The following is a 27885-nucleotide window of genomic DNA, read 5'->3' as shown; positions in this document are numbered from 1 at the left end:
CCCAACCTGGCTCAACCCTTCCTCTTCAGGTGCAACTCCTACTACCCTCTCCTTACCCCCTGCTCACCAACCAGAATCAATACACCCAGTACTTCTAAATGCTCTTATCCCTTTCCTTTCCCTGTTTTTTTCCCCCTGGAATGCTATCTTTCCCTCCCGTCTATCAAAATCCTTCTTGTTCCCTATGACCACTTCATTATCAACATTCTCTGCGAAGGGTTCTCCATTCTCAGGTTGGAATTACTTGTTCATTCTTTGTTGCATGCAAAACTCTTGGATTTTATTTGGGGATACAAAACTACTTAGAGATTGACTAGTGACTTGCCTGCCTCTAACCTTAAAACGTAAATCCTTGAGGGTGATTTATCCTTATCAGTGCTGGTATACTCACAGTGGCTTGCGCATTTCTTGGTAAACACTTGCTACAAGAAGAATGAATGATAAAGAAAAAAGAGAGAGAAAGAGTGTGAAGGAGCAGGGAGACAGGGGCAGAGGAAGGTGTCGGGAGGAGGACTACTTAATTTGGTGCCTCATGGAAGGTCCCTGGTGCTTAATTAACTCAAAGTGCTCTTACTTTGAAATTAAAATGCAGTCAAAGTTCTCTATATGCTTTCAAAACACTCATCACACTTAGTAATATCTGCTCAATATCTATCCTTATACCTGGGAGAAATTTACACGGACTAAAGTAATAATATTTTATTTCAGCAAACATTTATGAGCTGCAATATTAGGTAATCACACCAAGTGCTTACAGAAGTACAATCTATTTATTCTGGACGTCATTTAGAGCATCCTGAACCTGCTGCCTCATGAGACAACTCTCAAAAGCCCTTCCATTAGAAGCACCACAATCGAGAGAAGCGAATATTTTTATGCCCTTCTATGGACACACACGTGCACACGGAAAGGAGGAGGAAGCCAAAAATCCTCTGAATCACACAGCCAATACTCCTTTCAAAACATCCACTGTAAAACGCCCCACTGAACACGAGTGCATGTTTGCAGCGAAGGCTCTGTGCCCCCTTCAGGGAGAGCAATGCCTCAAGTGTGAGGTAATCCCATTATACTCACTGCAATTACAGGCCTGTGTCCTGAGCCTCCTGCCGACAGAAGGCTACCTCATCTCATTCCTAATTAAGAGCACAAAATTCTTCCCAAACCACCTTCTTTATTACACACTGTGTACTTGGGCTATCAGGCAATACCCTCACATTCTGGAAGAATCAACTGCCTCTTTTAAATCCGAGGAAACCGCCCCAGAGTTAATTATGTCAATTAAAACCTTTTCCCTACACCCAGCAGATAAGCCCATTTCACTAGAACAGCAATGGGACTACAAGAACAAGAAAGCTTGCTTATAAGGAAAGGTAATTAGAGAACCGTTACAAATGAAAAGTGATTAGGTGTTTGGCTTAAAAACAAAGACACACACCAAATAAACAAATTTAGGAGAAAAATCTTGTCCAACCAAAAGGAAATGATTATACAAACCTTCTTAGTGAAGTATATGTTTACTCTAAAAAAAAAACAACTGAAATGGTAAGCAACCAACAGCTGCCAAATTTGTTTCCCTTTGGCCATAATTGCTGAAAGTACAGGGGGTGTGGAGAGATCAGGATGCAAGAGTCTTCTGTAGCAGCATCTTATCTTGGAAACCAGTTTCTTTAGGTAACGAGTCCTGTGACAAGCCTCTTTGCTGCAGAAACTGACTTCTTCATCTAACAGCAACCACCACAACAAAGGAATTCTGAGTTAGGAAATTCCCAGGGTGGTTTCCTGCATTAACATTCACTGAGGGCCACACACAGGTCACTCCGACTAACTCTTACCCTAGCAGGAAACAGCTGGTGTTCTTTATTTCACCTACCACCCTCCAGCATTATCAAATGCCTCAGGCATAGAAAAACTATCCAAGCAAAGTCTCAACAGGCAAAAATGTATCTTAAGAGTGCTTCTAATGAATGAGGCCCTTTCAGTGGGATTTCATTCTCCACTTCTATTTTACTGCCCTATATAGTACATGCCCGGGTTCATCCCTTATTTTTTTGTGGCAGTGATTGTTGGAAAAGAATAGCAACCCCTGGAAACTTGTTAAGAAGGGAAATTTTTGCTACTCATCCCAGACCTACTGAATCCAAAATGAGAGCAGAACCCAGCAATCTGTGTTTTAACAAGACCTCCAGGTGATTTTGATGCACACTACAGTTTGAGAGTACTATAAAGTTCTCCTGACATGTCTCCTCATCTCTACTCTTGCTCTTCTCTAATACATTCTCCATGCTGCCACCAGATCGGTTTCCTACAATCTGAAACTGATCAGGCCAAACTTCCTCTTTCTCCTTTCCTGGCCCTGAAGTAACATGGATGTTTCATCCCTCATCAAACAAAAATTCAAACTTCTTAGCTGGCACCCCAAGTCTTTCACCATCTGGCCCCTTCTGACCTTTCCGAAGTCACTTCTTCCCACTCCCTTGTGTGCACTCTATGTTCAAGCCATGGGGGACCTCCTGCTGTTCCAGAAAAGACCATGCTCTTTGAGGAAATCTGTCCTTTGCTCAAGCTGTTTTCTCTGTTGAGAATGACCCCCTCCCCCCAGCCCTGTCTGCCCAGCAAACTCCTCCTCACCCTGTTAGACCCTTCCCCAAATCAGCACCTCTCTCAAGTCCTCTTCTGGCTCCACCCCTTCATTTCACTTATGCCACCAAATCAAGTTGAGTCTACAGTACTTCTATTATTGTACAAATTGAATGAACAAATTTAAATTGCCGTGCTATATGGTGGTCCATTTGCATAGCTCTCTTCCTCACTAGCTTAAATTCTTCAGAGGAGTTTGGGAAAATACTTGGGTAGATTTTTATTTTATTTTTATGTCCTAAACATTAGGCATATATTAGGAATTCCAATTACTATTTCTTTGAATAAACAAATTGACTTTTGAATGCCTACTATCTAAGTCACTACTAAGCTAGCAACTTACCACTTTTATCCCTATTTTATAGATGGGAAAACTGAGCTCAAAGAAGTTAAACAACTGCTGGGTAGTAAAAGGCAAAGCTGATTCAAATTCAAATGCAGGTCTTTTAAACTCTAAAGCTGATTCCCCATCCCAACCACAATGTTTTCCTAAATAAAACTAAAGCTTGAATGACTATACACCACAATATCATCCTTGATATGTTTTCACATTTTCTTGCATGCAGTTTCCATTAGATGAAATAAAGACCTAGGCTGTGACTGAACTAACTTCATGAACCCAAATATTGGATATATGAAGCCAAATACATCTGGACTTCAATTTCTTCACCTTCAAAAGGCTTTGTTATGTATTACCCATAAGAATCAGCTATTATTATTCTTTATTATTAATGCTATTTGATATAGTATAATAGCTTTGGGCCATAATCATCAATGACTGTGAATTAGATTATTTGTGTTTGATTCTGCTTTTTCAAAAGCCTAGCTCAAGTCTAGGCATGTTCATGATGCTCTTTAAAATGTATTTGATTGATTGTTTGTTATTGCAATTGTTTCAATTCTCATTAAAATGTTTTGAGTGAATATGAAGTTGACAACAAGGTCTTTCTCCTCAATGAATATTTAATCCTGGTTTAGATTTCCCAATCAAAATTCATCAGATAGATAGAAACTGATTTTTTATCTTTGCAACTAGTTACACACATTCTATTTTGCCAATTTTATCCTTGGTTGGTGTAGCTAAACCTTTGCAATAGTTATTATCACTGTTGAGGCTGTTTCACTTCCGACCCTCAAATTAATAAATACTAAGGAAGAGTTTAATTAGCTAAAACCTAAATTGTCATTATTAATTTACTAGCTACATTACAATGCCTTGTAAAACATTTATGCTGCAGTAAATGGAGTACCCACTTTCCAATGATCATGTGGCATAGCTAATTTACTACACAACTAAATATTTAATTACTAATCTTAGTAAAGCTAAAGGCACTCATCTAAAAATTAAATTGCATTACTTGCAACAAAATGCTTAACATCATTACCTCAGATATTATAAAATCTTATCAAAGAAATAATGGGAAGTTCAGGCATTTGTAATTATCTCTGAAAACTTTTCAAAATAGCTCAACAGGTAAATGGAATTACTGTAAATTATTCAAATTTTTTTAGGAAGGTCAAATGGGGAAAGTCTAAGTTTTCAGAAGAGTATACAGGTTCTGTGTGGGATGATGAAAAGTTCTGGAAATGAATGGTGATGATTTTTGCACAACATTATAAACATATTTAATGCCACAAGTTGTAGACTTAAAAAGTAGTTAAAATGATGAATTTTATGGTATGTATATTTTATCACAATAAAAATAGACTATATTCAGGTTTAATTATTGTCTTCCTCATCCCCTATACAATGTATTCCTTGAATACTGAATTGGCCCTCCACAAACACTAAAACGCCCCTAGCATACTATATGGCCTCTGTCAAAAACATTTGTTTATGGATTGTTGGGAATTTTTCTGAACTTCAATTAAAGATTTCTGAAGTTAATGCCTACTTTCTTTAAAGAAAATAGTTCTACTTCAGAAAGTCATGCTATTTGCTCAACCAGTGATGAAAATGTCTAAATTATAAATAGGTTATGAAATGGACAAGAAGCAATATGTATTCTAGAACATAGAATGTTAACTATAAGTGAAAGGTAAGCTATCTTCTGGTCTTTGATGTTCTCACAGCCATGGAACAGTCTCTAGTGGCAGAGAAACAGATGGAAGTACGTGTACTGAGCAACATATATAGTGATGATGGATACTGATTCCTTTCCAAAAGCAGAGATAGTGCTTTGGGAAGACAGGTTCATTATACTAATTAGTGGCCCTTGCCCTACCTCTTCAAAGGATGTTTTCTTGGGTAGATATCAAGGCAGACACTCTTGGGTAGATGCTTTTCAAATTAATGACTCAACAACCACATGGCAGTAACCTAGCATCTCTGGTGAGATCAGCTGCTTAAATCAGGTCTGCCTATTACAGTCACCTTCCCAAAACTTCTCAGTAAAGCTTAGGGTTGCTTTGTTGAGGCAGAGGTTTGCTTGCCCATCCATGCTGATGTTGTAGAGCACATGATTATGAAGAAGTTCAAAGTAGTCCTACTGTACATCAAAATCAGAGTTAAAGTATGGGCTGAAGAATTGACCATTCATTTGTGGGGTTCTATAGAACCCTACTCTAAAATCTCTTTCTTTTAAATGAGGTGTCCCACTGTACTTATTCAAAGCACTTAGATAATGCCTGTTATATCATGAACATTTCCCCCCTCAGACCTCAGAACAACTTTATGAGAGAGGTACTATTCTCACTTCATAGGTGAGGAAATGGAAGCATAAAAAAAGTTTAAGTAACTTGCTCAAAGTCCTACAGCTACTAAATGGTGGTGCTGGCACTGAACCCAGGAAGTCTAGATTCAGAAATACTGTTCTTAAATACTCCACTCTTCTGTCTCAATATACCTCAGAAGCATTAAAAACAGGAAGAATTTCTTTCATTTAAGGCATTTTTTTTAGGACACTATGCACGTCCACATGCACTACCTAAGAGCATAATCACTCCAGGTGTGTTTAATTCTAAACCTGGAAACTAGGGCTCTGTGAATTAGAGATATGACAAGTGGTCTGCAATCACGCATGATCCCCCAGCTCTAGAATGCTAAGATTCAGTAAAAAAGCACAGAGGGTCTGCCAAGCCCGAATAAATGTTATACCACTAAAGCACAGCTAAGAGTTTGCTTTAATCGCATTCTTCTGAAATCCCAGGATTGTATTAGCAGTAGTGTGAAAAACAGCCTTTGTTCAATAACAAGGGACAAATAAGTATTTATTGAATCATTTTCATTGACTTAAAAGTCCACAAATAACTAATTCACTTGAATATTATTTTCCTGAAAACAGCCTAAGGTCAACCTAGAAACACAGAAAAAATATGACTAAAACTTCAGGACAACCTGGTAGGTGAACTGTAGGAAACTAGGTGACAAAAAGCATATATTAATCTGATATATATTTAAATTTGCTTTCTAAAAGGAATAGTGTAGTTCAGAAATGCCAAGCACCATTTCATTCTGCTGCATTTCATCCTGTTTTTCTCAAAATACTGGAGAAATGACTGATACTAAAAGAAATGCTGACTTGTGTATCACACAAGCCGTTTCCATAGTGCTATTGTAAATTCCAGAGATATGCAAGGGAAAAAAAAACTTTAATAAAATAATGGATCATGTTTGACGTAAACATAATATTCAAAATGTTACACTTGGGGAGTTAACAGAATGTTATATGCTGAGAGAGCAGGAGGTGAAAACGTCCTAGAACATACCATATCCTCCATACACTAAATCTAACAATATTAAAAAATCATGATAACAATGAAAAGGGTTACTTATGAAATAAAAATGGAAAATAGAAACAGATTAGTGGAGTATTTGCCTCTAAATATGTCAAAACTGCATCCTAGAGCAGAGGTAATAAAGGTAGTTATTTCTAAGAAACAGACCCAAAGTGGCTCCATTCAGTTCACAGCAGGAGCCTCCAAAGTAGCAATTAATGCAACCACTGGTGTGGAATTGTTTTTCAAATGCCATCCTGTTGGGTGCTTTTTTTTTTTCTTTTTTAATGGGAACAGAGCTCAGGAATCAGTGTTTTGGATCAATTATTTACTGAAAATAACATCAGAGGTTATTACTACCACCATCCAATAATATGAATACAACCAGTAATACTTTTGATGAAATGGAAGGCACCTGTCAGCGGCTGTTTATCTCAGACTACAATGGTAGGGATTGCACCTCCCTGAGATTGGATTATGTTGAGATTTGATCTTGGGAAATAAAGGTAGTGGCAGGCATCTCAATGGTGTTGGAGCCACTTAAGCTCCTGCCAGAAGAAGGGATGGACTGGTATTCGGAAGGTCTAAGTTCAAATCCCAAAAGTTGGCTCCCAGTGACTGATACTAGGCAAGAAAACTCCCAAACCTCATGTTTCTTGGGGACTTACTTTGTTCCTTTGAAAGACATGGGAAACAATGTAGCACCACGGTCAAGAATGTGGGTTCACAACCCAGTTTTGTGTCTCTGGGCTCATTAATTGACCTTTCTGTGCCTCATCTGTAAAAGTGTGGATATAGTAGGCCATACCATAGGATCACTGTGAGGACTAGATTAGTTAGAACAAGTAAAATCTTAGAATAGTGACTGGACCATTGTATGGACTCAACAAGGATCATTCATTAATGTTACTATTATCATTTGGGAAAGGAAGGTTCTTCCTTGTTTTGAAATTCAATGCAACATTGTTTAGAGCTCTTCCTCTCCTTTTTAAGCTACAAAGGTGATATGATGAATTCACTAACTGGGAGGTGAGCATCTTGGGTCATTCAGCACATATCACTTCACTTCAGACAAGAAGTATTGTGCTTAACTGACATTAGCCAAACAGAGAGAATCATTTTCTCTTAAAAATTGCTTGGTGTGTTTTAAAAGAGAGGATATGTGGCAAAGGTGGGGTGGGAACTCTCTATAAGGACAATTTAGGATTTATTATTAAAAAGGAAATTAAAACTTAGAATTCCCTCATAGTTAGGATACTGCAAATTTTCACTTAAGATATTCTCCTCAGTGATTTTTCCCCCCGCCTCTAACCAGCAGCAAAGATATAATCATGCATCTCCTTACTCTATAAAACCAGGATGGGAGGGCAAGTCCATTTCAAAACCCAAGGGAGTAGTAGAGTAAGAGGAATCATTAATGAAGAAGTTAACAAAAGCTTCTTGGCATCTTTTCTAGAACTTTGCAAAGTAGTGAAATGAATGAAAAGAAAGAAAGGAGGTTAGGGGGGCAGGGAGGAAGAAAGGAAGAGAGGAAATATTAACTGTTGTACAATGAACCAGATACTTTACATGCAGTTTTTAATTGAATCAAAAAACCATGCAAGGATGGTTATCACCATTTTTAATATATGAGAACACTAATAGTTAAGGAACTGCCGTCACTTGCTCCAGGCCATCCAAACAGGAAGATGTCATGTCAGATTTGAACCTGAGTCTGCAGTTTTTCATTGCCTTGCTGTTGCTCTTGAGGGAGCAAAAAGAGCATTCCCAAAATGCATGAAGGAAAGGGGTCAACGAAAACGACAACATACCCACGCAGCTTAGAAAACGATTAAAGGAAAATAAGTCCTAGGCCAGAATAGTGTTCAAAAAAGGGGGAAAGAGAAAAACTTATTTTTCTTATTCTCTTATACCTTCCTAAACACCAACACCTCCAGCTGCCACCAACTCCAACATACTTATTCCTCTCCCACAGCATATCAGTTTCCACCCTTCCTGTGCTGGAGAATCACAAAAATTTCTCATGTCAGATGACATAACTCAATACCGCTACAGGAGTGAACACCATGGACACTGACTTCCTATCTCATACAGCGTTTAATTCATCATGCCCGCTGCAAACTAGTAAAAAACCAGAAGCCTTCCTCATAGTCAAAACTTCTCCCCACAGTCAACACTGAGGAACCGTGGAGGGGAGTGAAAGGAAAGCAAACCATGTGTGTTTATAAAGCAGAGTTACCTTTCAGAGTTACGCACAGTAGCAGGTAGGTGTGGAAGGGAAGAATTGTACTGGACGAGTTTCATTTATTTTCTCAGTTTTACCAAATTTATTGGATGAATAGTTAGCATTCACTTCACTTGCTCTGTTGGTTGGACCACATGAAAGTAAGCACTGTGATCCTTCAAAAGCAGCCCATTCCTTCCCTCTACCCTCTACTTCTTCCCCACTTTCTTATTAGTAATTTTAATAACCCCTCCTGGTTCCCTCATAAGAATAGATGATGTGACCCTGCAGAGGCTATGTGTTTAATATGAACTTATATGCTTTGCATGAAAAACAACATTCATTTGGTTATGTGTGTCTCCCTAGCAAGATACCCTCACCCTGGGCACTAGAAAAAGCACACTCCTTATTGGACATCACCATATATAGTCATCATGGTGTCACGGTATGTTAATCTGCTCAGGCCGCTATAGCACAATATCATAGACTGGGTGGCTTCAACAACAGAAATTTACTTCCTCACAGTTCTGTAGAATACGAAGTCCAAGATCAAGTTTCTGGCAGTGTTTGATTTCAGCGAGAGTTCTTTTCCTTTCCTCTTGCATGCCCTCACATGGCAGACAGAGATCTCTCTTTTTCTCTTCTTATAAGGCCACCAATCCTACCAAATTAAAACCTCACTATTATGGTTTCATTTAATCTCAGTAGTTGCCTAAAAACCCTATCTCCACATCTCTAGAGTCGTATTGGAAGCTAGGGCTTCAATTTATGTATCTGGTGGTGGCAGGGGTGGGTCCATAGCATATGGGATTCTCTACATAACTAGAATTTTCAGACTGAGAAGGTACAAGAAATAGACAGGTCATGCTCAAACACAAGCCTCTAATCTTTTGGCATGTGTGACAAAACAGCTAGGGAATTTTACAGTTTGACATATCACTGTTGGTGGTTGATGAGAACCCTGGAATGGTGCTGGTTCCTGTTTATTTCACTTCATGTTAGTGGGGTGAATAGTGGGGAAGGAATAGAACTGGAGCCTCCAACCCCAGTTATACAACACCTCACACTCCCTCTTTCTTCAAATGAAAAAGGGAGCAAAGAAAACAAAGCACTTCTTAATGTTGTTCCCACTTGGCAAGTGGGTAGGGTCTCCATTATATTCTTCTCACTAATGTTTAGACATTCGGAGCCCTTTGTTCATATCCATTTGACGTAAATTTTCTTAGTTTTTCTTCATGTTAGGCATTGTGTTAGGTGCTGGAAGCACAAAGATGAATGAAATCAAATCCTTCCCTTTAATGACTCTGAAGTCTTATAACCAATCAGAATTAGAATCAAAGAATGATAGAGTTGGAAGGAATCTGATGGCCAGATGAAGAACTTAGGCCCACAGAGATCAAAAGAAAAGTGAAGGTGGCTCAGACTGCTGGGACACAGCCAGTTAAAACACAGGTCCACTGACCCCTAATCCAGGCTTTATTCCTGCTCAGCTCACAGTCCTCCATCCAAGCAGATTATTCAACCGGGGTTTACTGAAGGCCTCCTATGTGGTAGGTGTGCTGATTGAATGGGACAAAGTTTATATGTTTTGATAATTTAATTAATGATTTAATAATTTATTTAGATAACAAAGACTCCTCAGATGAAATTACTAGTGAATACTACAAGGCATTATTTACAGTGACATAATCTCTCTATTAACCCCATAAATATAATACATATACAAATAAGTGTATACATTCTCTGACTATCAAATTTATCCATATGATGGTCATCATGGTTGAACTAATCTTGCTGGGTGGGAGTGTCTCCCCTTCCATCTTCCCCACTCAGTGCAATACTATGGAATAAAATACACCAGGTAGAGGGAGACCGTTCTAAAGGTACAAGCCCTAGAAATATGGTGAACAAGATGGACAAAACATACACACAAGTAAACAGTTTACGACTCTAGTTCTATAAACTGGACTGAAGATAAACTGTCTGGATATCTGGTTCTTGGGAGACCCCCAACAAGAAATCAGGTCTTATTTCCAGCCACACAGTTACTCAGCAATGATGAAGTGCAGGTGGGTGAGAACATGGCTGTTGTGTTGGTCTCTCTCTTCTCCACATCACTGTCTCACCCAACCCAGGAAAATTTTAAAGAGCACATAGCCTGAGTGGTTAGGTTAACAGGCTCTGAATTTAGCCAGACCTGCCCTGAGTACAGGTTCCACTACTTCAGATCTTGAGCAAATTCCTTAACATCTTTTATCTTAGTTTCTTCATCTATAAAATGGGGGCTAACAATAGACTACTTTAGGCAGTTGTAATAAGGATTAAATGAGATGATACGTGGAAAGTGCATGTCACAGTGCTTGAGTAAACTCAGTAGGTAGGCATCACTATTATTAATACCAATTTTAGAGTGTTTTTGTGGCCTGCTATCTTTCTGTTGAGCCTACCCTCCCCCACCTTCACATTGGCCATTTCTCAGATTCTGTTCCCACTGCGCTTCCCTCGTGGGCCGGCTCACACCTGTGCCTTGTGTCCTGCCAGGGCAGGCAGCAGTGCTGGGGTCTCAGAACAGGTGCTGCTGTCCGTTTGCTGCTTGATGCACCTGCCCGGAGACAAGGGGGACCTGCAGGGCTGCATTCCTTCTGCACAAATACCTGTCCCCTTTGTCACCACAGCTAGACACTGGCGCTGAGTCATGCTTCTGCTCATGACCGACAAGCTCTCAAGAGTCAGAAGGCTCTGAGAAAGGTGCCTGAGAGCACAGCCTGTCCATTCCCCTCTCCAGGTTAAGCTACTCTTCAATCTGCCATAGGCAAACATAGAAGTAGGAAGATTCTACTGTTCACTGAGGATTAGAGAAATCTTCAGCATCTGGATGTTTCTTCTTACCCCTAAGCTAAATTTCAGATTTTGCATTTAAATTTATTTTTTAAATCTATCTTTCATAGAAAAAAATTGGTATCTAGCTCATTGAAAACATACATAATATATACAGTATAGTATATAGTATATATTACATATGATATACATATATAATATATAGTACTTTTCAAAGAAATACATGTGATTTGATAGCAAGTATAACCTTTAAACACTATACACACATCTAGACATACATTGCACACATATACAGACACACATACATACAGAGTATTGTTTTTTGGTTAAGAGCTTGAGCACAAGTCAGATGTGGTATTTTAATTCCAGCCACCTAATAGGGATGTTTTTGCTAATTAATAGTAATGATCGAACTAGATCCTTATATCAACACAGTTTTCAGCTCATAGAAAGAATTCAGTACAAGTTAACTATTTTGTTTAGACATATAAATACATGGTGAGAGGTCAGGAGGCTTAAGCTTTTCTTCTGCACCTAACTTGCACCAGTTTGATTATTGCTTTTAATCCATTTCTTCTATTACCTTCATTTTCATTTTCCCTCTATTCATTCACCTTCCTAAATTCAGAATAGGACATAGAATGCCAATTAAATCTAGCCAGCACAGGACAAAATGTGTGATATATTTTAGGATTATCTATTGTATTTCCCTATGCAAACGATATTACGATTTGCAAATAAATCAATGTGATTTGATAGCAAGTACAACCTTTAAACACTTTAACTCCTTTTATCCCTAAATAAATCCATTGTTATTCATTCTTTTAGTTACACCACACTTCATTGATTCTAAAATAACTTTTTCCCCCACACTTTAACGTCTCACGTCTCTGAAATCGATTTATCTTGCAATTGATGATGTTATAGCTCCATTGACTTTTTTCTTAGTAATACATGAAATAATGGTACATCTTGCAACTGATGACAACCTAGAGTCCATGAAATCAGGTGTGAGAGACAATTATGTTCCAGGCATTCTTTAAAGCCCTAAAAAGATGGTGAACAAGATTAAACCATCCTTCATTCAGAGAATCCACGTTCTAATGAAGAACACAGGGAAGTAAAGTTGATGACAACTGATGTACACACTGCTGTGGGAGCTGATGGACGACCCATCCTGGGCTTGTAGAGGCCAAGAAAGGATTCCTAGCGATGGTGATATCATTTAAGGTTGGAGCGCAATCAGTGAGCTGAATGGCTTACCTGTGGTTTGCTAGTCAGCCAAACAAGATAAGAACAAGTCTAGAAGCTAGAAAAAGCATGGGGCATTCAGGGATTTGAAAGTAGTTCAGAATGTTGGATTGAAAGTATTCCTGGAAGAGGGGCAAGGTGTGACAGCAGAGAGGAAAGCAGAGGCTGTATCACGATGGGCCTTGTAGACCATGTTAAAGAGTCTGAACTATGTCCTGAGGTTACTGTGGCTCGACTAAAGCACAGGTGTTGCTTCCTTTGACAAATAAGAAAACTGAGGCCTAGAGAAGCCAAATGATTGACTTTAGGCTGGATAGTAAAGAGCAGGACTAATTTAATTTCCTCCGAAACCTTACCATAAGCCCAATGATGTTTATGTTATACAAGGATCATGCAGGACATTATGTTCTCTTGGTGGCCCTACTGCCAGCAAGTGTATTACTAGAGTATCCTTCATGTTAGTTTATGTTGCATTAATGTGTTTGTTTTAGACGGGAAGGAGGACAGAACCAGTGTGTTGATTATTAAACAATTCTTTAAGGTGAATACAACCTAACGTCAGGATATTTGGGCTCAGTTACATCACTTGTATATTGTATATCATTACCATGCTCATGTACATTTGTGTCTATTAGATGATGGATATTTATGCCAGTCATTTCTAAATGCATCATGCATCTATTTTTCACAGTGTATGCTTAAATTAATAGATATGCCCTTTTAGAGTAATACAATCTAGATAGAGACTAAATTAAGCAATTTAAGTTGGAATGGGACAAACAGGCTTAAAAGTAAGACACTAACTTCTGAATTAATTACACAGGGTCAGAAAAAAGAAAGAATAATTATTTGAATGGAGGTATTCTATTCCAACCAGGCAGTCTTGATTACATATTATCACATTTAAAGTAATTTTGCTCAAAGAATGTGTTGGTATGTCCAAACTGTCTTTTCAATGAAAAAAGACCAAAGAGCCTTTGCTTTTCTTTTTTAGAAAAATGATGTGAATCACCTACCATCTTTGACTCACTCTAATAAGACAGTATATTTACAATTGTCAAGCATTTAGGTCCTTTTTGATGAAAGACATTTTTGGTTCCTATAGGAATGATTACAAATGCCAATGTTTAGGTTATGATAATATGATAATTACTAGCTATTTGAAAGGAAAAATAGGTGTCAAGATGATACCTTGTTACTTACCCAACTAAAGAGGATAAAGAATGTAAAATATTTAATAACAGGACAGACAACTGTCTATTCAAGATAGCTTAGGTATAGTCTTATCTGAAACAAAGGGTTGAGTTACAAGTTCAGTAACTTTGATCCTGTAAACCTCATGACTTTGCAATTCTAATATCAAAAAGAGGAGAACAAGAAGGAAAGGTTAACCTCATTCAGACAAAACAGGTGAATGACAGGTAGTCAGAAGAGAATGCTAGATATCAAGGAGTCATTTCTGAAACTGCTTGAGTAAACTCAGGTTCAAATCCTGGCACTGAAACTTACTACCTATTCTGTGACCTTGGGGTAACTACTCTCTTCTCTGGGCCTCAAGAAAAGTAATTCCTATCTTATGCAATGGCTGTGAAGATTAAATGAACATCTATGTATAAAGCAGCTAACACATAACGTAAGGGAACAGGAACTCTTGTTATTATTGTTGTGATTAGTATTATTGTTACATTCTATGCTGCTATTTAATTCTTTTGGCATTTGATGAGGTAAAACAGTAGACCAGGCAACCATGAGGCATACTGCATGTTTAGGGATGGCATTTAGCCTTCACATTCCCAATTAGCTTTTCAATTAACCCAGCCTTGAAGAATGTACTTGCCAGACCATACCTGAATGCTAAAATAGGACTGCTGGGCTATGGCGAGTACAGGTTGTTTTTATTAGAGTAGAAGGAAATAAACACTGCTACCTATTGCAAAAAAGCAGCCAACATTTACAAAGGGCACTAAAAGAAAACCACAATCACTGTCTGTGATGTATACCCCGAGTACTAAAACATGCTCTGAATCTACCATGAGTTCTTTCATATATAAGTAGATTGGTTATCTTCTAAATAAAACTCAATAACAATCTTATTTTGTTCATTTTCCTCCATTTTATAATAAAGCATGCCAACATAGTCAGCAGCACTTTTATCCCCCTCCGTGTTTGCAATTACATGAGATCTGATGTTATTGTAATACTTTATATGAATCTATTCAGCATGCAGTATCATTTGTTAACTGTCTTCTCAGTTAAAGTATATTGCTAGACCCAGACAAACATTTTTATTCACAACAGTTAGTTTAAGTACTAAATTAGGTACACAGCATAAACTATTTTCATTCACCAAGCATTGACTGAGGGCCCTCACTGTTCAAGGCATCACGCCTTTTAATTTATTCCAGGAACTCTGTGAATACAAATTCCATGAAAAAAAAGAAAACAACACCCCATTTTCATGTTAGTTCTCATCATCTAGTGTTCAAAATGAACTCCTAGCTCCCCTGGCTACCAGAAGGTATTAGAGTTAATCATTTTTCTTTGGTCTTTATCACTTAGAGAGGAAAACTTCAGTTCTCTAATGTTGATGCCCTTACTCTCTGAGTGAGATAAATCAATAATTTAAAACCCTTAACCCCACATTTGGTTTCTTCTTACCTATTCTAAGTGTTAGCACAGAAATGAAGGGAGATAGAAGAGGACCCTCACTAGCTTCTTCCCCGAACTGGTGTTTCTCTGTTGGATTGCCATTGTTTTTAGGTGCTAGACATTGAATTTCATAGAGCTACTGTTCTCCACTTTCAGGCCCCAGACTGAATTAAGCATCACTGAGATTCAACTTTTCTTTGCATACTAATTTGGCATAAGGTATTATCTCCCAGTGGCTTTCAGAGCCATTTGCGGTCTCTGACAGTCCTCTCATTCACACAACCTATAATTTTCATAGGAAGAAGGCACTTTTTCTAAACATTTGCTCCAGTGAAAAACCTACTTACAAGTCTCTTTCCTTAAAAATTACTTGAGAAGCAAAACACAAAACAAAACCCCCCAAATTCAACTGTTTAATGTTTGGCACTGGTATGTGCTAATTAGGTTTGCAATCTTTCTCCCTGTGATATGTAAAGTAAGATACAGATCAATTCGACCCCATCTTTGCCTTCCCACCTCCACCTCCCCAAGAGTGCCATTAAATACAAAGTCTACCATCACTCTACAATCCTCAGACTTGGACAATCTAAAAGGCTACATCCCACAGTCAGAACTCAGATGCTGCCTTCTCTTTTCACACATTCTTACAAATAGTCATGTCTTGGTCTCTCACTGGGTTCTTGTTCATGTTATCAACAAGGAACAAATAGCAAGTTAAAGTGAAGGGACCTTTGCAGTTGAGAAGGACTCTGCCAAAAAGCCATGTCTGGGTCAATCCATGAGCAGATTTGAGGCAGAAAGCAGACTGGGCCAAAGATCACATCCTCAGACTAATGTGGAAAGATCTGTTTCACAAAATTTTGTTACCTTTGGAAGTTTCCCCAACACCTATCAAATCAAATACCAATACCCTAAATATGACAGTTTGGCCAGTGCCTCTGAAAGGACAAATTAGAGATGCAAGCTTGTATTAAATCTTAGGGCTGACAAGCTATTTTAATTTCATAGAGAAAGATAACTGATGGGATAAATGTACATAGAGGTTTTCTGGAACCACTAGTCATGCTTAATAAAAGACATACAGAGCCATTCTCTAACTGGCCATGACTATCTGGTTATAAATACAATTCTTGCTCATTGTAAACACTCTTGAAATGATGACTCTGTTGATTTGAAAAGATATCAAGCACCCCCGTGGAGTCTGGTCATTGTTACTCACAGTCCCAAATATGTGCTCCTAGGACACACACAAGTCCTGGAGAAGGGCTCAGGGATTTATAATGACCCCTTCAGAACCAAAGATTGTAGTAATAAAAATAATGCGGTACAGCAACAAGTTTACTAGAGGGCTCCCTGAAGAAACAGACTTTTCAGCTGCTTAATTGCTTTCACCCTGTGTCATTTAAAGGAATATTAAGTCTTTGCTGAGACATTCTATCAACTGATATCACCAAATATTTTGAATAGCTAATGATCAGATTAACCCCCATGCTCCCCTCCCAAGTAGCTAGGCTCCAAGTTACCCCTTCTGCAAGTGAGAGGCAGGTTCTCCTCCCAGGCTAATAAAGACTGCGTCTGTCCTCCGACTAGCAGTCCAGAGCAGAGCAGCTGGCAAATCGCAAAGGTAATCCTCAGCCCCACTTATTCCATACCTTCTCTGATTTCGCCTTCCTGGCATTGTGCACGAACCTGCGGCCCAGCTTCTTGGCGTACCAGATAGAGGCGAACATAGCGATGCCAAGGGAAGGGATTCACAGGGAAGCTATGCACGATCAACTTCCCACTTCGGCTCTGAGGCAAACGGAATCAGGCTGGAGCTGTCACTTGCAGGCTGTTGCTGTCTCAGTTCCTCATGCTGGTTAGCTGAGAAGAAGGTGGGAGGAGGGAGGGGGCTTGGGGGAAGGCAGTCCTGTGGCCAGGCTGCAGGTATATTTACATCCTGCCAGCAGGAGGTCCGGGTGAGGCGGGTGCTCCTCCGTAACCAGCTCACACACATCCAGCCGGCTAAATGTCTGTCTGCAGCTCTCCGGAACCGTCACCACCGAACTCCATGCGTGTCAGGAGGAAGGGAAGCCGCAGTCAACGCGGCGGCCCGGGAGGCGGCTCACCTCCCGCCCCAGGCTCCGGCATTTGCCCTCCCCAGCGGGGCTTGCCTCTGTCTTCCCAGTACGTGCGGGCGGTGGTGGCCGCGCGAAACAGAGCCACACGCATGCCCTGCAGGTAAATGAGCCAATACAGGAGCTGCCCGCCTCGGGCGGGGAGGCAGGGCACCGCAGACCTGGCCGCGCGGGCACAAACAGGTGTCCCTGGAGCCTGCATCCTGCTCCGATCCTCCGGCAATACAGGGCTGTCAGCGGGGCTAGAAGCAGAAGTGTCCTTCCCTTGCTCCTGCTCACCTTGTTTTGGTCCAAGGCAAAAAACCCTGTCTCTGCTCCTCAGCCAGCCATCTCTACAACTTGCAAGAGCAACACTTTCTTTCTCTGGAGGGTGGCCTGGGACAAAGGGCAAAGCGAGCAGGACGAAATGCACTCCCACATGCCTGAGTGCAAGTCCTTGGTCTTCAAACTCATTGCTTCCACCTCTAAAGCAACACGGCCTCTTTTGTAATAAGCACAGGTTTTAGGCATGAGGATGGGGAGAGAGGGGGGGTCTTAAATTTACTTTTAAGCCAAAAGAGACAATCCACTCCTTCTTTTCTTTTTTTCTGTTTCTCTTTTTTCTTTAATTCCAGAGTTTTTCAGTGTTAAATGGAGGCCTGTAATAACACTTTTGGGAAGGTGGATTTATGGCAACTCTTAAACCATGCTCCTCTGAAGAATTTTCATGTTTGATTTTACCACTAGGTGCTTTCACTTTCAATTATCTGATTAGGGTTTACACTATCATGTGAAACATTTTAAAGATAAAATCAATTTTAAGGAGCAAGTGTTTCCTCCAATGAGTGATAATGTTTTGGCCTTTACCCATGTCTCCAGAGGACAAAAACTGCTCATCTTAGCAGGGAAAACCTTCCTTCTGCTGACATACAGATGAGACTGAATCCAGTAAACATTTTCCAGTTGATCTGACAGAAGAGCCCCTATGAGCATCTGTGGGCCACACAACACAGCCTACTTACAGATACCTGGGGAAAAACCTCCCTTCTCTCCCTGTAAGTCACTTGAGGCTTACCCCCAAGAAGGGCTGGGTCTACAGTCAAAAACTGCTGTTTAATAAGGTATACAGTAGTCACCCCTTTTCCATGGGGTATACATTCCAAGACCACCAGTGGATTCCTCAAACCACAGACAGTACCAAACCCTATATATACTGTTTTTTTCCTATATATTAATACCCATGATAAAGTTTAATTTAAAAATTAGGCACAGTAAAAGATTAATAAAAGCTATGTGAATGTGGTCTTTTTTTCTCAAAATGTCTTACTGTACTTGATGATGTGAGATGATACAACACCTGGATGAGATGAAGTGAGGTGAATTCCACAGGCATTGGAATGCAGCATTAGGTTACTAGTGACTATTGTCTATTATTGATATGTCATCAGAAGGGTACCATCAAGCCATCTGCCTCTGGACTGCTGGTAACTGAAGCCACAAAAAGCAAAATCTCAGATAAGGCAGGTGCCAATATATTGAATCCTCATAGGCAATGGGAGGTGGAACAAAGCAGTGTGGAATAGGACAATGGTAGTCAGGACCCAAGTCTCTATTACTTACAAGGTAACCCTGGTGCCTAGAATGGTGTTTAGCACAAGACATTCAGTGTATGTTTGCTGAATGAATAAATGATCTGGGTTCTAGCCCTGGCTTTGCTTCTAACTTCTTTCCTTGTTCTCTCTGAGCTTGAGGTATCCCAGCTGAAAATTAGAGAATTGGGCAGATGATTGTTAAGACCCCTTCCTGCCCTATGAGTCCAAGATTCAGGCAAGTCTTCATGTGAGTATTGAACAGAAATGTCTATTGCTCACCAGGGACAGAGGCTCTGGCAAAATGACTCAGTGTTCTGAAAAGCCAACAGTAGCACCCTTGGGGCAGCTCAATCCTTCCCCCTTGTTCAACATGCCTAATGGCCACCTACGGTTTGGTTTTGCCATTAGCTGTTTCTTTTCCTCTCTGTTCTCACATCCTACGAATTCTACTTTCCTTTAATTTCCTTTTGATGCTCTTAGACAACCCCTGTGTCAAAATTCTCCACATCACACCCTGTAGTCTTTGGAGAAAAAGTGCCACAGAAATCCAACAAATAAATGATAACTCCTGCTTAGTTTTCAAAGAACTACTCAGCAGGACCACAGCTTACTCTAATGTTGCCATGAAGCCAAAGGTATTCATGACTCCTGCATACAAGCTTATCCAAACCATTTTGTAGTTAAAAGACTATTTAGTTAATAGAAGTAGATAAAAAGGGGAGGGGATAGCAATCCTTCCTAAATTAATGAATAGGAATTTCTGTTTTTAACATTCAAAATGGAATTAGGCAATAAAGAGGTGAGAAAAAACATGGTGAGCTTTCAAACTACTGATATCATAGGGGGAATCAAAGATGTTAATTTATTGTGATGGGATTGCCAGATCATAAAAAGATTTTTGCACTTCATAAGTAAAGATTTCCTAAGCTACTAAAACTCGGGTTTGGAGAGATCTTTGATGTTTTATCATTTTGTTGGTTGGTTTTACTTTTATATTGAAACTCTAATGACCTTCCTCATGCACCTGACCCAGGCTTTATAAACTTTTATAGAGTTCTTAAGAAAATATATTTGGCCTGTCAGCTAAGATTTTACTTGAAAAAATAGCAATAATAACTATTATTCCTTAAAAGGCAGTTGAAGGTACAAAGTGTGGTATAGAGTAGGTCATTTGTAGTCAGGACCCAGGCTTATGTTATGCAAATGATTGGCACAGTATAGGTATTCCAAATATATGTGTGGAGAGTGTCTATGGCAAAATAAGAAAAGCCTCAAACTTGGAATGAGTAGGAAATCATTAGAAGCATATCTACACATTTTCAGTTTTAAAAGTTTTTTGAAAGATGGGTGTCATGTCAATGGAATGAAGTCATGACTATAGTTACACAGCCATCTTCCCTGGGTTCTCTTTGGGCAGATGTGCCAGCTACCCATGCTGGCAGCTGCCTACAGCAAATCCTAATTTCTCCAACCATTGTTCTGCTGATTGAGATAAATAACTTTTACAGCTATGCAAAATATAAGGGGAACAAGTTTTTCAGATGCTTTCCATCTGTACATCATCACTACCTGAACAGACCTTTTCCTTTGTAATTTCATTTTTAATACCTCTCATATGACAGAAACCTACCAGTGCAGCTGAGTTTGAGATGCAACATTAATCCTTTTAATAAGCAGCTTTGGGTTCATGCCTTAACACACACTGTGTGAGCCTCCTCTGAATTCTCAAGGTAAATGTTTAAATCAAGCCATTAAGCATCATACAACTACACTTTCTGCCTAGCACATGAATGATTTTCTTTTAAAAATCATCTAACTATATCATAGGTAATTATAAAAACAGAATAAACAGTAAATGCTGGAAACTAATATCTGGTAGCTTGAAAAGCTACCTAGGTTAGGTGTTTTGTATACAACACAGAAAATACAATGTTTGAGATATAAACAAGTTAACGTACAAACAAATAAACATTCAAATATTTGATTTGCTTGTATATCTGATATGCATATTTGATAATCTTGTTAACATATGATATTAGTCCATTATTAAACAGTATGTGTTAGACATTATATAGAATTTATGACTAAAATAATATAAACATACTATTTAACTTCAATTCACAGGAATACCAAGATGTTGAATACCAAGATTAATTGCCCCAAACATAATGCATAATGTGGAAACTCAGGAAGAAAATTAGTTAACTCTGTAGAGTAGTGGAAAGGGAAGATAAAAAATTACATTTTGCCCTATATAGTTGTGTACTGTTTGAGTCTTCTACAGTGATAACAGATTCATGTTTACTTTTATGATTAAAAAGCAAATACTTATCCACAAAGTATTGATCACTTACTACATGTCAAACACTGGCAACCCCAAAATGAATGATACGCTCCTTCTTCTCAAGCACTCCTACACAACTGGGGACACAGATGTAAAAATAAATAAATTTCAATTCAGAATGGTATTATAACAGATGTGTGAAAAATAATGTGGAAACTCAGGAAGAAAATTACTGTTCTTTGGTTTCTATATGATATAATCCCAATAATAAGTGTTAGCTGCAAAAAGTGTAATAATTAGAACCAGTGTATATAAAAATGCAAAGGAATAGCTAAATCTTTCTGCATGTTTTATCTATATGGACAATAGAAAAAATGGTCATTATAACTTTATATGTATTTCAAAACCATTGAGTACTATCTAACCCCACTGCAGATATATTTCTGTCTCAGACAGTCAACCAGTCATGGACAAATGTGTAAAAAAGGATCGAATCAATGCAAACAATAAACCCATTGACTCTAATTATAATGAACTAAACCTACCTCTCTTTTTCTGCTATCAAAACATCAAAACTAATTCCTCAGTGTTTGAATATCTCACATGTCCTTTCTGTTTAAATGTTTAATCATGATATATTTAGGCATCCAGAAATGTAAGAAAGTAATACAACACTCACCCTGTACCCATCTCCCAGATATAATAAATAATGACATTTTGCCACATTTGATTCAGATTAATTTTAAAGAAATAAACTATTCAAAATCTCCTCACCCTACCCCACCTCAAATTCAGTTCAAAATAATGTTCAATAAATATTCTTGTACCTCTCTTTCTAAACACATACAACTTTTTCTAGTGTAGACACTTCAAAACATAATTTATGAATCATAGGATATGTCCATCTTGCACTTTCATTACAAATGTTTCCCCAATTTACATTATTAGTGGTTTATACAAGTTCTGTTTTCCTGATGACACAGTGTACTTAGGCTTATTAATTGCCCCAAACATAATGCATAATGTTAGCTCCTTGTATTTAAGGTGTGCATTTTCTTGTTTCCATATGTTTATTGGCTATTTGAGCTCCCTTCTATACAGAGCCTTTGCCCATTTTTAAATTAGGTTATAATAATTTATAAAAATGCTTTATGTATTCTGGACACTAGTTCTTTGTTTACTACAGGTGCTGAAAATACCTGCTCCCAAACTCTAACTTGTCTTTTAACTTGATTTATGTTTTATCATATAAAGTTCTCATAAAAATTTTAATGTACTGACTTATTAATGTTTTCCCTTATGTGTGTGCAGTTTCATACTTAAGAAATTTTTTCCCAATCCCAAATTCATAAATATGTCTGATATTTTCTTCTAAACAATTCAATTTTTTCTTCTTGAAGACAAATAAGTCTTCAAATTTTTTTTTTCATTTATGGTGAGACAGGAATCTACTTTCCCCTCCTATGTATGGCTAGTCATCTTTATTGATTGATTAATTGCTGGTATATAAAATGTTATTCCTTTCCCTTACTGACGTGTAATGCTTCTAAGTCATATGTCTAGATTATATGAGTATGCATGTGGTTGTTTCTGGGCTTTTTTTGTTCTATTTTTATTTACCTGGGCCAATACCACATTATTTTAATTAGTATATTTTATAATAAATATTGATATCTGAAAGGCTAACTATCCTTTTCATTTGATCTAAGTTTCAGACTTTTAAAATGTTGTATAACTGGTCATTTGTTACTGTGTCTAATATTATGTTTTATATTCTAATTCTAATATTATATTTTAGCTCTATTCTGTTGTAATTCCATTCCTGACCAAATCAGTTATTACTGCCCTTATTTATTTTTTACAATTAAACATTACTCAAAATAAGTTTCACTTCAATTCAATTCAATTGTTATCAATTCATTTTCTCATTATTTTTAGCATCCTAACCCTTCTATATTTCATTTTTACTGATGTACTATATAGTTATTTCTGCAAAAATTTGTGATGGTTAAACATACTCAATCTTTTTAAATTTTTCCTGAACTGTCTACATTTACCTTAGAGTTTCAACAATATCATATGTAAACAGAGATTTCTACATTGACAATGATTTTCCCTCATCACTTTGAAGATATTATATCATACCACCTTCTGGCTTCTATTTTTATAAGATGTCTGCTGTCAACTGAATTGTCCCACTGTAAGAAATATGTCTCTTTTCTATATTTGAAGATTTCTTTGTCTTTGTTGAACTGCAATACAAGTTTTTTGCTTAAAATTCTTCTTGTAATTCATTATGGTTCCTTTTGGATTAATTAATTATATATATATATATATATATATATATATATAAAACTCATTATCTCTTCTAATATTTCTTTTCCCTATTCTCTCTATTCTCTTCTTCTAAAATCCAGTTCTATTTTTCCTGTACCATTTCGGTTTACTCATTATGCTGCTTTATATCTCCTCTTATACTTCTCCTTCCTTCTTTGTGCTGTTTCCAGGGCTATATCCTCATACCTAATTACTATTTTTATCTTAAGTTTTAATCTATTGTTTTACCTATCTACAGTGTTTATTTTTAATGAATTATATATGTGTGTGTATACATGTATATATACACGTGCGTATACATGTATATATACACGTGCTTGTGTGTGTGTGTATATATATATATATATATATTTAAATTTCTAGAGATTTTATATATTTCTTTTTAAATCTACCCAGTCTTTTTCATGGTATTCTGTTCTTTTATTATGGTTTTTATTCCTTCCTCAATCCTGTTTTAATTTAAAACATATTTAATTTATAGTCTATCTGATACTCTTATCATCTAATTTCTTAGAAGTCTAACCCTGTTGACTGTACACATAGTGGGTAATTTCTGCATGTCACTGTACACTTTTATCCTAAAATCTTCTTTAGTAGATCGTACTCCCTGTCGAGTTCCTGGGACCTTTAGTTGTACAACTGCAGCTACCGAGCAATTCTGCACATCAGTCTGCTAGTTGCCTAGAGATTTTACTTGTTCAGGAGTAGTTTCCTGTTTCATATTGGCTTAGTGTTATTTTCCCCACACTAAACAGTTAAATTACTTTTTTCCCTTTTGCCACTCACAATAGAAATGAGCTTCCTTATTGCTTCTCTATGCTAATGAATGAGCTTCTTTAAGAGTCCTTTTATTAAATGAGAACTCTTGAGTTTCCAGCTTTATGCAGGGGTCTCAGTTTCATTTCTCTTCCTTTGGTAATCCTAACATCAATTCTCTGGCCCTGCATGGGCATCAAAAACCCACTCTTACTAAAAGGGCCCTTATGGAGTCCCATATACCCTTGGGGTGCCAGAGTCAGCTCAAGAAATCACTGTTCTGACCAGCATTTTATACAAACTCAAACAAGTAAAAAACTGGCATGCCTCTAAATTAACCCAAAAAACAAACTGGAGAGTTTAACTGGCCTGCACATGAAGTGTCAGCATGTCTGAAAATAGTATATAAAATATGTCTTGGGAAATGTTTCATGCAAGAGATTCCAGAAAGTCATCTAATTAAAATGTTATTCAAATGTCAGTATGTAAATAATTAATTACCTAAAGTTAATAGTGAGTTAGGCCACCATGGCCGTACCATAACCTTGGACAAGTAAGGTCAACTTCATAAAATCGGGCAATAATGGAAACTATGCCATTTTGTTGATAATAAGGATCAAATGAGATGATGACACATGTAAATTATCTAACGCAATACCTGGCACACCGTATGGGTGCAATGAGTATTTTTATTTTTATTTACCTTCTAATTTTCAGGGAAAACAAAACAAGACAATAGTCCAGACATAAAACATGTTCTTACTATTGTGAAGAAGTATAGAGTGACTTTTAAAACTTTGTGTTTGTATTTAACTGTCCTCATTGTTAGGAAGTCTACCTTCTTTCTTATGTCCTTACCTCTTTTTTTTTTTTTATTCCATTAGTGGAGAAAACAAATCAGTTTCCAAATCTTTGTAAAAATCTCTCATAAATTTAAAGACTTTCAGTTTCACAAATGTCTCTTTTCTGAGCCAAGTGAGTATTTCCTCATTTCTGAGTAGTTTTTTTTATGAGAATCTTCTCAGAGCCTCTCTTCATTTTAAAGATCTCTCATAAAAAAATTAAAAAACTCAAATGGATCCTGAAATCATATACTAGTTTTGAATTCATATGCTGTGATTGGCTCACAAGCTTACAGTTGAATTTTGCTGCAGTTGAGAATATAGACTGATACAGTAATAACCATCCAAAGGAATACAGAGCTGAGTAGACAGAGGTGAGGAGCAAACAAGAGGAACATCAAATCGCAGCCTGAATAAAGAATGGGTATCTAACAGAACATGGAAGAATTTTGACTTGTGAATACAAAAAACAGTGCAGCAAACAAGACCGTAGTTTCTCTGAAACAGATACCCAGTGCTAATGGATGAGTAGTTGAATAATTTTGTAACTGAGAATTCAATTCAACCTCTTCAAATGTGCATGCTTTGGCAAAGCATGCTTATAAACACAAATATGTAAACACCAGTCATCTAACCCGAGCTCTTTGGAATGGGAACTTTCCTATCATCAGTTATAATTAGTTCAGTATTCTACCTTTCTCAGTAGTGGAATTCCTGTCCATGGAGGTGGGATGCTAATTTTGGAGTCAATACTCTTAGTTTTATTGTAATTTTTACTAGTTGACTTACCTCTGGGTATTGAATTATATGATTAATTTCTAGATTCCCCTTACTCAAATTATGTATTAGTCCATGACATTATGACCCAAGAATTGGTCTGTAAGACAATGATCTTTAAAGTCCAATAGTCATTTTTGATGAAGTTGTAGCCATATCATCTTTTGGGTCTTCACTAAAGTATTTTGTTTCCCTGACATGTATTTCTGCCTTTGTACATGCAGTTTCCTCTGCCTACGGTTCTACCTCTCCACCTCATTTCCTGCTCCCTGTTGTTCTAAATGTGACAAATCCCACACATTTTTTGAGACTTGGCTCAATAACTCTTTACGAAACCTTCCCTGATCCTTTCAAACAGATGTACTATTGCACTAAAACTGTTTCCTTTTGCACTTTGTGCATATCTAGGGTTTAGCTCTTATTACATTTACTTGTGATTATTCTGAACTTAAATGTTTCCCCCAAATGACTTTTCCCTTGAGAAAATTCCCTTGCCTTATTTATTTTGGTATCTTCAAAGATAAACATCATACTTTGCACATGGCAGGCTCTCAATAAATATATTTGAATAATGTAAGCTACTTGCTGAATGAATGAACAAATGAATGAACATACCAGTTGAATTAAACTGTTTCACACTCCTGGGAGAAGGAAGGCATTACACAGACTCATACTAAGCATTTATTATTACCCTACATTTGTATTTTTACTTCATACTTTTCTTCATACTCTAAGAGATAAATCAAAGTCACTATAAGAAGAGTTCAAAGTGCTTTGAAAAACAATGTTTCAAACGGTAAATCAATGAGACTTGATTTGTGGCCTACCAGCTGTCAGTATGTTATACTTTGAAATTTCTCCTCTTCTGTAGATAGACAGAGGTGATCTCTTATAATATGTAATAAATAAACCTATATTCATAAATAAATGAATAAACTCCATCTTATGTTTTCTTAAAAAATAAGACCTGCTAACGAAAATATATGAACTATTCCTTTTCCATCCTGCCACCTATATAAAACAGAAATGGCAGATGCTGAAATCCTCAGTGCAAATATGAGTTGCAGCGAGTGTTACTGAAAATATTCCTGACATTAACTGCAACCTCTCTCCTGATTAAAGAATATATAAAGTAAAGCAAACAAACACACAAGCAAAAAGGTAATAGCATCACCATGTTGTATCCTACATGGCTGAATAGAGATAAAAGGGAAGGAGAATGACTTGTTAATGTCAGCTCCCTTACCTTAACATCTTTGTATGAAATTATTCTATCTTTTAAGATACATAAAGTATTTTGCCCACTAAGATACTTAATTTACCTTATCTCAGTATTTATGTAACCTGATCCATTTTTGCCCTATTCACATTCTACCTTTATTGTGGTTTACTTAGGTTATTTTAAACTCAATTTGACTCACTTTTTATTTTAATACATTTAATTTAAAAGATAAATTTATTATCCCCAAGATAAACAAAAATAAGGCTCATTCTCCATATAATAAGTAACATACAACTAATGAAATGAAAATAGGATACTAGTAGTAAAATTAAAAATTAAAATAAAAACCAGAAGTAACTTTAAAAGTCTAACTGAAAACAGAATGGTTTATATTTTACTTGACATTTTTTTCTAATTTGAAGTAAGGCATAACTATGTTTTATAAAATGTTTGCCATGTCATCTTAAGTATACCACCCTTTAGAAAATATTCCCATCTCATTTAATTATCTAAAGAGATATCTCTGTCAGATAATATTTTCTTTTTACTGATTTGGAGGCCATATTTCTCAGAAATAAAGTAGCTTATGTAAGGTCATTTTCCGAGAAGAATTAGGTTTTGATTCCTGTTTTGCCCCTCATTTACTTCTCAATTACTAAACCC

The 27885-nt window shown here is 37.3% G+C and overlaps 1 protein-coding gene across 10 annotated transcripts in view; it reads right to left on the bottom strand.

Annotated features, from left to right (window-relative positions):
* The window catches only part of DLG2 (discs large MAGUK scaffold protein 2), a 1871010-nt gene that overhangs the window by 791801 nt on the left and 1051324 nt on the right, over positions 1 to 27885 (bottom strand). The window contains exon 1 of one of the 10 annotated variants that reach the window (XM_037010581.2): positions 16969 to 17492. The exons of 8 other annotated variants lie outside the window; for them this stretch is intronic. In XM_037010581.2, the coding sequence (XP_036866476.1) occupies positions 16969 to 17046 (78 nt within the window). In that variant the 5' untranslated portion in view covers positions 17047 to 17492. Of the gene's footprint in view, positions 1 to 16968; positions 17493 to 27885 lie in introns of those variants that run through there. One more of the 10 variants, XM_037010583.2, reaches the window with a different exon arrangement.

This window comes from Manis javanica, chromosome 11 (genome assembly GCF_040802235.1).
Source record: "Manis javanica isolate MJ-LG chromosome 11, MJ_LKY, whole genome shotgun sequence".
In the NCBI taxonomy this organism is placed as follows: Eukaryota; Metazoa; Chordata; class Mammalia; order Pholidota; family Manidae; genus Manis; species Manis javanica.
Note: the sequence above shows the minus strand (reverse complement) of the source record. Positions and strands in the feature narration are given on the sequence as shown.